The 11,998-nt window shown below is 30.5% G+C and overlaps 1 protein-coding gene across 1 annotated transcript; it reads left to right on the plus strand.

Moving 5' to 3' along the window:
* Positions 1 to 2,090: 2,090 nt before the first annotated feature.
* Positions 2,091 to 8,102, plus strand: LOC129880718 (jasmonoyl--L-amino acid synthetase JAR4). Its single transcript, XM_055954892.1, has 5 exons — positions 2,091 to 2,221; positions 4,660 to 4,975; positions 5,893 to 5,994; positions 6,338 to 7,125; positions 7,473 to 8,102. Exons 2-5 carry the CDS (start codon positions 4,674 to 4,676, stop codon positions 8,012 to 8,014), a joined length of 1,734 nt encoding a protein of 577 aa, XP_055810867.1. The 5' UTR covers positions 2,091 to 2,221; positions 4,660 to 4,673; the 3' UTR covers positions 8,015 to 8,102.
* The last annotated feature ends 3,896 nt before the right edge of the window (positions 8,103 to 11,998 follow it).

Here is an 11,998-nt window from a genome sequence, read left to right on the forward strand (position 1 = left end):
CGAAACATAATCGAAACTCCAATATCAAATGCTATAGGGAAAAAAAAAGGAAGAGCTTGATATCAATTTATTTTTAGAGTGGGACTGATCATGCCAGTCCATTCTTTTTGCCAATTCCTTCCTTTGCTAGTAATGACCAACTAATTCAAGTGAAGAAATTAATTGGCCAAACAATAAAAATATTATTAATTTAGGAATTAATTATCTATTTTTTCGTAATTTTTTTGATATTAACATTTTTATCATGTTTTAGTTCATAGATATATGTATTTGAGGATTGAAGGGGAGCTTTGGAGTAACTGGTAAAGTTGCTGCCATGTGACCAGGAGGTCACGGGTTCAAGCCTTGGAAACAGCCTCTGGCAGAAATGCAAGGTAAGACTGCGTACAATAGACCCTTGTGGTCAGGCCCTTCCCCGGACTCCGCGCATAGCGGAAGCTTTAGTACACCGGGCTGCCCTTTTTATATATGTATTTGAGGATACATGCCAACAAGTTATATATAATTATGTGTATTTAAATATGAAATTTAATTGAAATGCACCAATTTAGGATCAAATGATACATTCTTTCATGAATTTCTTTTCCAATTTCCCCATTTTTTTTCAAAAGAATTCAAATTTCTTCTCATTTTTTTCGAGCATCAATTTTTTCTCCTCACAAATACATATAATCCTAATTCAGATGCATATACACTTTCTCCTCATCCTCATGAAATTACTGTCTCCGGTGAAAACAATTAGTCAATAGAGATACAACGCACCACCAAGAATCTATATACCAAAATAGACTTGAAAAAATCCATTGAATCCACTTGATGAAGTTTTTTGTTGGAATAATATTTAAAGTTGGAGTAGGAATCCTAAATTGTTTAGGATTTGTTATTTTTGATATTTATTTAATTAATTTTTAGTTAGAATTTATTTGTCCTAGTTTATATAGGAATATATTTTATAGTCTTAGTTTAATTTGATTTCTTACTATTATAAATAGGGATGTTGCTAGGTTATTTTCAATACACAAAAATACACAGAAAAATACATTAAGAGAAATCTTGTAATAAGATTCAAGAAATTTTGATTTGATAAATAAAAATATTTTCCTTCATTTTTTCATCACAAAATTGAAAAAAAATAATTCTTATTTTGCCAAATATTGTCGGTGTATTTTACATCTACTTACAATATTCATTGTTGAAGAATCTTTAGTCATCAAAGTAGATTAAGAAAAATAAAAATCAATGAACTTTGATTGGAAAAGATCGTGTGAGAGAGAAGGAGGAAAGAGAATTGGGTGATAAACACGAGAGAAGAGAATAGGAGAGAGAGTGAGCTAATTTGGAGTGAAAGAGTAAATTAGGGAGATATAACAACATAACTCAGTGAAATTCCACAACGTGGGGTCTGGAAAGAGTAAAGTTACGTAGACCTTACTTCTATTAAGATAGGATGACTGTTTTTAAAAGACCCCCGACTCAATAGAATAGGGAGATAATTAAGTGAATATGACTCTATTTTAGATTAATTTTAAGAAGTAGTGTATTTCAATGTATCTGATTCCAAATGTGATAAATAAATATTAAATAGTAAAATAATATAAATTAGTTGAAACTATAGATGAGATTAGAAGATATAAAATGAATATATGTCCAATTATGCAGTTTTCCCCAAATTAATTCTAATAAAAGATTACTTTGTTAAAATTGTTAAATTATTTTTATCACAAAAATAAGTTATAGTTTAATGACTTTTATTATCTTTAGGAAAAATTAAATAACTATTTTACTATAAAAATAATTTATTAATTTGTGCAATAAAATAAAAATTGAATACTTATTCGACAAATTATCCCTTCATTTTGATTTCTTTTATAAGTTCGACAAAACAAATATTCTCAAAATTTCTCTTTTTCCAAATCAAACCATTTCTGCTTTTCTTAATATATATATATATATATAGTAAAAATCATAATTAAAAAATATAATAAATTTAAATTCTGAATCCAAAAATTTGTTTTCAAATACTTGGGCTCCACACAGTGGAACAATGTTTGCTCCAAGTCATGCCACCTATAAATATATTTCTCTGATTACCATTTTCTTCCATCATTTCACAAAGTTTTCTTCTCTCTATTTATTGTGTATGTATTTTTTACACTGAAATCCAAGCTGACATATATCCCCTTTTCTTCAGTTCTGGTAGTTGCTGTTTACGAATAGAGAGGTAAGATATGCATAAATTTTTATATTATATTCTCACAAAAATAATGATGAGATATTTAATCAATTTTTGGGTTTATTTTTCTTTTTCTATTTTCTTTCAATTTTTTCTTTTCCCAATATCTGGAACTTTCTTTGTTTAATTTTGCTTGGGGAGCCCTCTTATAGTTATCAGTTTAGCGAAATTCAATAAATTTAACTCAAATTTTATATTTTTATTAAATGCTAATTCATTTAATTGGTATCTGTTTACCATCTGTTCTATTTCAATTTTAGGTGACACTGTTATGAGAATATCATTTTTCATAGATTTGTAGAATATTTATAATCATAAAGTTGTACTTTTGGACTTTGTTGGAGTAATTTATATGTAGTTTTTAATTCTTTAAATTTTTGTTTAAAAGTAAAACAAAATTCATGTAAAATTGAAACGGAAATCTAAAAGATTGGACTCTCTCTTCCAAAAAAAAATAAAAACAAATGAAAGGAGTATAAATATATATACTTTTTCCTGGAGTTTTACATAGTTACTTTGTACTGTACCTGTAAGTTACTAGCTGATAATAACTTCATCAATTATTAATTTAAATTGTGACGAGATAGTTGAGATCTCGTATTTAAATTCTTTGGCATGAGTTTTTTTATTAGGAACACTGCCCTTAAAAATAAAAATTATTTGTGAATTTAAATTTAATCAGACTGCTGCGAAATATCCAAAAAAAAGTACTACTACAGTGTGTGGCCATTAATTCGCTTTTGTTTGGGTTCACTGAATCATAAGTTTTTATGTGTCTTTTCTATGAGCCTGTTTGAATGGGCTTAAAAAAAATAACTTTTATGTATGAAATGCTTTTAGAACTTTGAAGTGCCGAAAGTTATTTTTATAAATAAGCAGTTGAGTGTTTGGATAAAAGTGCTTAAATGAGAAAAATGATTTGAATTTTAGGGTTAAAAAGAATAAAAAGGGTAGTTTGAGAATTTAGTTAAAATATAAGGGATATAAAAGTAATTTCCATTGTCAAAGAAAATGACTTTAATCACTTAGAAAAAAAAAGTTAGGAATCCTAACTTTTCATTTTTGACTAACTTTAAGAACTTTATGGCTTAAAATTAGCATTAGACAAATACGTTCAAAAGCTAAAAAGGGGCCAACTTAAAACTCATCCAAACGGGCTCTATATCTTGTTCTGTCTATTTGTTCACAGCTGGCTAAGTTCCAAATGGGATATTTGATATTAAAAATTTAATCTACTTTAGACAAAAATAATTTATTTTTTTAAAAAAAATATTAGTGTGCTACTATTTATTTGTCTTTTTGTCAAAATGTTAGTAGTTGATAAGTGACCCTGTGATAAAGATGTGAAGCTTTTAAGAGTTAAATTCAAAGAATTGCTTTCTTAAAGGGGAATTTCTTGGAATTTTGCCCTTGTTTTTTAATTGTATGAGTAATTAATTATCCATAATAATTTGTCTTAAGCAAGTACTATAATTAATACTATCGACTTGACAGATTGTTTTTTCTTTCCTCCTGTTTCTTTTGTTTTTGTATGGAAAATGACCAAATAACTACTGAATTATTGGAAAATGAGTAATTATGTTGGGCGTGTTTGATATGGAGAAATATTTTTATTTTTTTTATAATCAGTTCATTAAAAAATTTGATTTTTTTTTAAGAAAAATGATTTTCTTATTGAAAATAAAAAAAATAAATTTCACAAATGACATTTCACATTAATTATATCCGCTCCACCCTTCAATAGACACCTCATGTTTACCTTCACCCCCATATAGTCCCTATCCTATACCCAATCTTCCATGATGTTTATCGAATTATATGCATATGTTTTTAGGATAATATTTTTATCTATCAGACTGAATACAAAAAAAAAACTAAAAAAGTCAATTTACTTTTCAAGAAAAAAAAATCCTGAAAAAATATTTTTCTTTATACCGAACAGACCTATTCTTTTTTCTTTATGGCTAAAAATATATCTTTATTATTAGTCAAGTGGGGCAGAAATGCAAGGTAAGGCTGCGTACAATAGACCCTTGTGGTCGGGCCCTTCCCCGGACCCTGCGCATAGCGGGAGCTTAAGTGCACCGGGCTGCCCTTTTTTTGGGGCAGATATGCCAAAAATAATTAAAGGACATAATTGGGCTATTTCTAATAGTTTAGAGGCATATCTGCTCCACATGACTAACGGTAAGGATAATGTTATGCAAAAAAAACAAACAAATAGGAGACATAATTGTTCTATTTTCAATAGTTTGAAACCATTTCTGATCTTTTCCCTTTTTTAAAATTTATACTTGTGTAGGGGCGGAATCATATTATTTAGGTACTAGCTAGTAGTCTTTAACTTAAATTTTGTATTTGTATTATAAATGCATTAAATAATTATTTGTGAACCGAATAACTTTAAATCTTGATTCCGTCACTAGAGAGAAGAAGATAAATGAAGATGGTGGAGGGTAGTGAGAATAAGTTTGATCCACAACAAGTGATTGATGAATTTGAATTGTTGAGCAAAGATGCTAAGAGAATTCAAAAAGAGACCTTACAAAAGATTCTTGAAGAAAATGGAAGGACAGAATATTTGCAACAATGTGGTCTGAATGGGAAAACAGATCAAGTATCTTTCAAGAATTGTGTTCCTCTTGTCACACACAAGGATTTGGAGCCTTATATTCACAGAATTGTTGATGGTGATCTTACTCCAATTCTTACTGGAAAGCCCATTACCACTATCTCCTTGAGGTATTATTCTTTTACGAGCGTACAATTATGTTGTGGTATGTATTTTGTATATCGTGTATATCTCACATAGTATTTTGTATATCGTGTGTATCTCACTTTATGTCCAACAATATATTGAACATTACTTTAAAAAAAAGAAAAAGAGGTCCTATGGGCTATTTTATAAATTTAATATAGTCTACAAAGTAAAATGGAATTGGACGTATAAATAACATACATTTGAAATATTAAAAATATACTTATAACTTATTTATACATTGGGACCTGGAAAAAATATATGATTAGTTTCAATATGAAATTCTAACAAATTCGCAAAACTTAAATATCGAAATTCTAATTTGATCTCAATTGGTAACTAAATATTTCGATTTAAATTTACTGTTTTCATCAAGGAGTCCCTTTCAGACCCCTAAATGAAATTAACTACTCCCTTTGTCCTAAATTAGTTGTCATGTTTCTCTTTTTGAAAGTCAATTTAACTCATTTTCGAAGCTATATTAGATTTAATCAACTCAATATTTCGTATTTAAAATTTAGATATTTAAAAATTACAAGTTGCAATTTTGATACGGAAGGAGTATATGATTAGTACTACAAATTGCAATTTTTTTCATGTTAATTGATGAGAAAATATATATATTAAAAAGCTAGTCAAAATTCATATAATTTGACTGTTAATAAACCGAAATGACAACTAATATTAGACGGAAATATGTCCCTTCTGCCATGACGACCTCAACTTGGGATTGAAGCATAATTATTGGCTGCCTTTTCTTATATTATGGAGAATAGAAAAAATAATAGAAACATGACTTTTTTTTTTCTTTCTTCAATTGTTTTTTATGGGGCTTGAAATTGATATTTATTTTACTATTTTTAGAAGTTGAAGAAAATTTGATGATAATGGTTGATTGCAGTTCTGGTACAACTCAAGGAAAACCAAAATTTGTACCTTTCAATGAAGAATTGATGGAATCCACCATGCAGATATTCAAGACTTCTTTTGCCTTTAGGAACAGGTAATGCAATATCTCGTCTCTTTTTCTTGTTTGGATTCTACACGCACTTATTAATATTTTTAAAAAGTCCACACAATATAACATTTCACCTCTCAAAAAAAGGAATTTTGTATATCTTTCATATTTCTAGTTCTTACCCTACCAATATGAGGTAAAAATCAGAAGCTAAATTTAGTGATTTTAACGCTTATAAAAATATAACTGATTCTTTAACCCCTTTCATGCTCATGTTACGTCGAGGTACTGTAGGAAAAAAATAGTACAATCCAATCCAATTTATCGCAATTGATTAGTTAATATGTCAGTTAACCTGATGTGGAGATCGATATATGTAATTTTGCAGAGAATTCCCAGTTGTAAACGGGAAAGCTTTGCAGTTCATTTATGGAAGCAAGCAGTTCAAAACAAAGGGAGGTTTAGCAGCTGGAACAGCCACAACAAATGTTTATCGAAATTCACAATTCAAGAAGACAATGAAAGCAATGCAGACCCCGTGTTGTAGCCCCGATGAAGTAATATTTGGCCCTGATTTCCACCAATCCTTGTACTGTCATCTTTTGTGTGGTCTCATTTTTCGTAACGAAGTTCAAGTTGTCTCATCTACATTTGCCCATAGTATCGTCCATGCCTTTCGAAAATTCGAACAAGTATGGCAAGAACTTGTTGCAAACATAAGAGAAGGAGTTCTTTCTAGTCGCGTAACTGTCCCTTCTATAAGATCAGCAATGTTGAAGTTACTTAAACCCGATCCAGAACTAGCTGATACTATTTATAACAAGTGTATTCGGTTAAGCAATTGGTACGGGTTGATACCTGAATTATTCCCGAATACAAGGTACATATACGGTATCATGACAGGATCAATGGAACCGTACTTGAAGAAATTGAGGCATTATGCAGGGGAGCTACCTCTGCTTAGTGCAGATTATGGATCTTCTGAAGGATGGATCGGAGCAAATGTCAATCCCGAATTGCCTCCTGAGCTAGTTACTTATGCTGTACTTCCTAATATTGGTTATTTCGAATTCATTCCTCTTGAGGAAAATTCCAATGGCCTGGAGGCTATGCCGGTTGGTTTAACTGAAGTTAAGCTCGGTAAAGAGTATGAAATTGTTGTCACCAACTTCGCTGGTATGATTTTCTTCTTCTCTTGAGCAACACCTATTTAATTGATGCTGAAAATCAAGCTTGAAATTCTATCTTATTTGTGAGTTTTGTTATTCGTTTTTTTCGTAGTATTGCTCATGTAGTTTTTTGTCCTTTGATTTCTGTTGTTTCTTGTACTTGGATTATCATATATTTTGTTGAAGTTACTTATGTTATGCTTTCACTTCCGTTACTCCTTTTTGGACTGTTTTTTTGGAGCCGAAGTTGTTATTGCAAGCTACCTTTGAAGTAGGGATAAGGACTGCATACACTCGGTATGGTGTTGTTATTCGTTTTACGAATGTTCACCAAATGATTGATTGAATATGCAGGTTTATATCGATACAGACTCGGTGATATGGTCAAGATAAAAGGATTCCACAATAGCACTCCCGAACTCCAATTTATTTGTCGTAGGAATCTCTTATTGAGCATCAACATCGACAAGAACACCGAGAAAGATTTACAACTAGCCGTGGAAGCAGCAGCACAGCTCTTACTAAACGAGAAGTTAGAAGTAGTCGATTTCTCTAGCCACGTGAACGCCTCAGCTGATCCAGGGCACTATGTTATCTTCTGGGAACTTAATGGTGAAGCCAGTGAGGAAATTTTGAAAGAATGTTGCAATTGTTTGGACAAATCTTTCGTCGATGCTGGTTATGTTAGCTCTCGAAAGGTCAATGCCATCGGAGCGCTTGAGCTACGGATAATGAAGAGAGGGACATTCCATAAGATTTTAGATCATTTTGTTGGATTAGGAGCAGCAGTAAGCCAGTTCAAAACGCCGAGATGCGTCGGTCCGACGAATCTCTCTGTGCTGCAAATATTGTCTAGTAATGTTGTTGAGAGCTATTTTAGTACTGCATTCAGTTGAATTATATGTATGTATATGTTCACAACCTTGTAGGCCAGCCAGTGTTAGCTGGCCATTTTTCTTCTTAATAAACACTTTGATTGTACAACATTTTTAGGGCTAACAACTCCTTTCCCTCCAAAAGGACAATCTACCTAATAATGTGGAGTTAAAAGATTCAAAATTTATGGGTTTTGGATTATAATTTTATTAAGTTATTTGGTTTTAAATTAATAATTTATACAAATTTAATAGATTTTAAAGACAATACAAGCTTTATCGTTCAACTCGATTTTGAAGTTTATTAGTTCGACTTATCAGTTATCGATTTGTACATATGCTAAACGGTTGTATAACCATTAATATATAGGTTTATCGATTGATGATCGTTATCGATTTGGTTATCAGGTTAATCCTTAAGATTTTACAAAACAAATTTATTAAAAATTCACTTAGAAATATCGTGACAAATCAAATAAATCATGCATATGAATTGATACATTATATCTTTCTCATAAATAAACTCTGCACCTTGTAAATTAATCGAGAATTTGGTGGATAAAAAGGCAAAGTTACTGAATTTGGCCTAATCCCTAACTTTTAATGTGCATTTGCCCCTATCTAACACTACCCTCTAGTGTGATCGATAGAAAAGGCAAAGTTTTTTTTCTTTTTTCTTTTGGTATTATAATATAACTAGTATACATATCTGCGCGTTGCGCGAATATTCTAAAATGCAATAATTTTAGAATCTAAAAGTAATTTTTAATTGATTATTCACTTGTTAATATTTTATCCAAATTACTATAGTAATTCATTATTTCCATTTATTTGATCTCATTAAATTAATGTTATTATTACTCAATTTTATTTTTATAATCTACTACTATATATAAAAGTTGAGAAGCCGACACTTGTTGGTCGACGTACGTGCTTTAGTACAGTACATTTATGTAAAAAAAAAATTAATTAACTTTTAAGTTTTTTTTTTATTTTAAATAATTGCAAATCACATTAAAAAAGACTATACATCACCAAAAGAAAATATTAAAAAAAATTAAATTTTAAAGACATAAAATTTTTATTAACTCTCAAAATTATATCAATGTCATATAAATTGTGATAGATGAAGTTACTAATATTATTCGAAAAAATAATAAAAAACACTATAAATAAGAAGAATTAACAATTTGAAATATTTTGAAAAAATATTAAAAATTTGGTTGTATCTTAAAATTTTACTTGCGTCATGTAAATTAGGACACAAGAAATAATATATATTATTTTAAAATTATATAAAAAATACTATAAATTAAAATAATTATCAAATACGTTTTTTAAAACCATATAAAATTTGGATGATTATCCAATTTCAATTGTCTTAGTTAAACGAAAACTGAGAAAATACATGTATTGGTCCCATGTTGGAACGAACCAAAAATGACATAGTGAAAGACAACTAAGATATGGAAAGGAACTCTCTAGACTCTCAAAAAGATATTTTACTTTGTTAAAGAAGACACTTTTTTTTTTAGAAAAAATTATCTAAATACATAATTTATTTTATCATATTTTCTAAAATTTTCTATTATTTGAAAAAATTACAAAAAATTCTACTCTTTTCTATTATCTGATACATCACCGTCGCTTTACGTAATGTATCAGGACTTCAGATACATCATTTTACGCGATATATCGATCGGATACATCATTTACGTGATGTATCAAGACGTCGGATACATCACTTTATGCGATGAATCAATCAGATACATCACTTAAAGTGATGTATCAGGACGTACGTGATGTATCCGAATTCCACCAAAAAGAATGAATTTCGGATAATTTTTAAAAGAGTAGAAATATAGTATATTTGGGAAGAATCACAATGCAATTTAGATTAAAAAAAAATTAAGAAAATCTAAGATAGTTCAAAGGCCCATTTATTAACAAAAATTGAATCGGTAAGAATAGGACCCAAAAGTGACACTTTTCAAAAGTAAAAAAATCAAAAGGAAACTACAAAAGAACGGACAACATTTTGGAAAGAAAGCAGTGGCGGAGCTAGGAATTTTGTGAAGGGGATTTGAAGTATAAAGAAGTAAACACGTGAAAATTACAAGATAAAAAATGGAGTAAGATAGGAGAAAAATAGTAATTTTTATCCGCTAAATTTAGCTTGCCTTGTCATGTCCCGTTTAGGTTCTTCCTACTCTTAACCCGCTCCATCAAACTTTTTCATATTTCTTGTGCTTTTTTTAATTTTAAATTCTACTTCATTTTGAACTTTTTTAAATTATGAATTAGTGTCCATTCAATCATATATTACTTTAAATATCACCAAGATTCTTTAAAAAGGTGTAAGAGTTGAGTTGCTGTCACGACCCAACCCATCGGGCCGTTCGAGCACCTACTCTAACACCTAGATATGAGAACCCTTACAAAATATCATGCTGAAATTGAATAAAATACCATTAATAGTCCTAAAAGAGTAGTAAAACACCGTATATTAATTTGAAACTACAATGTTGATTACAAGAAACACCTTAACACCCCCAAGGATACTCATATAAACAGGTACAAGAACTTCTAAAGATTCAGAGTATAAATAAAAATAAGACATAGCTACCACCATAAGGAAGGAAGAGTAGAAGTTGTTGGAGAATCATCTTCCTCTTCACCTAAGAAACATCACTGACCCTACAACCAAACTATGTCAAGTGGCATAACAAGAGTAGTATCAGTACAAATAACATATACTGGTAGGCATCATCGGTAAACCCAATACCCACCGCATAATATAAAGAAATCAACAAGAAAAAAGCATGCTCTTAAGGAAATACACTTGCCAAATCTTTATGCACAAACTCTTGTAATTCCCATAACATCATTAAGTCGTTCAAGCCTAATTCTCATCCCTTCTAGTTGGTCCGCTGTCAACTCTAATTCAGATCAAAGGCTAGCCCTTTTTATAACATATATGAATTTCTGAACTACGGGACTTATTAACTTTGTCTAACCAGTCTACCACCTTTAACTTTCATAACAACACCTGACCCTAGAATAATTAGCATCTCACTCGAAAGAGGAAAATATTTAGGTGGGATAAGACTCATATTCTAACCGCACTAGCCCACTGTGGCGGGACATATCCTGCTCTGGCGGCCTTGCCACAACAGGATTCCTCTCGCCAGAGCGGCCTATCCGGAGGCAGAAGCTCTGAATTCTCTTCAAAACCCCGCTTTAACATATGTGCCCATTAGACATCATCAATATCTGACTTTAAGTTACTAATTTCACTTAACAATGCATCGATTGCACTACACTTATTTACCTACGACCTCATGCCTATGATGCAGACAAGTTTAACAACTATAACATAATCTAAACAAGCATATGCATGAACAAATTATCAATTTACCATTTTAGAGCAATATACAATTTCACAATAAAAATCTCAGATACAACAGTTAACATGGTAACACTTGGACCTTCGGTCCTTTCATATCAATTATTACACAAGATGGGCATGCTCAATTATAATCGAGTCACTTCTCTATCATCACACATATAGTCAATATCAATTCACAGATGATAGCCACACAATAGTTCTCTCATGGAACCCATACCCAAACTATATATATGTCGGAACGTGACACCGATTCAATATATGTGTCAGAATATGACACTGATCCTATATATTCGTTGGAACGTGATACCCGATCTAATATATGTGTCAGAATGTGATACCCGATCCAATATCACAATCACAATCACAACCACAATCAAAGTCCACAATAAATAGTTCACATACTTGCGCAATCAAATAACAGGTTCATTGTATGCAATTGTTCACAAATAGTCATTTCATTAATTTAATTTTGTCATTCCCTTTATTAACAATATTTCATCAAGCCTTCTTTATTTAAGACATCACTTATGATAGAGAAAATTCAAGATTATGGATTTCACAGTCTTGGATTATAGACCCATCACAACAACATATAA

Source organism: Solanum dulcamara, chromosome 2 (genome assembly GCF_947179165.1).
Source record: "Solanum dulcamara chromosome 2, daSolDulc1.2, whole genome shotgun sequence".
In the NCBI taxonomy this organism is placed as follows: Eukaryota; Viridiplantae; Streptophyta; class Magnoliopsida; order Solanales; family Solanaceae; genus Solanum; species Solanum dulcamara.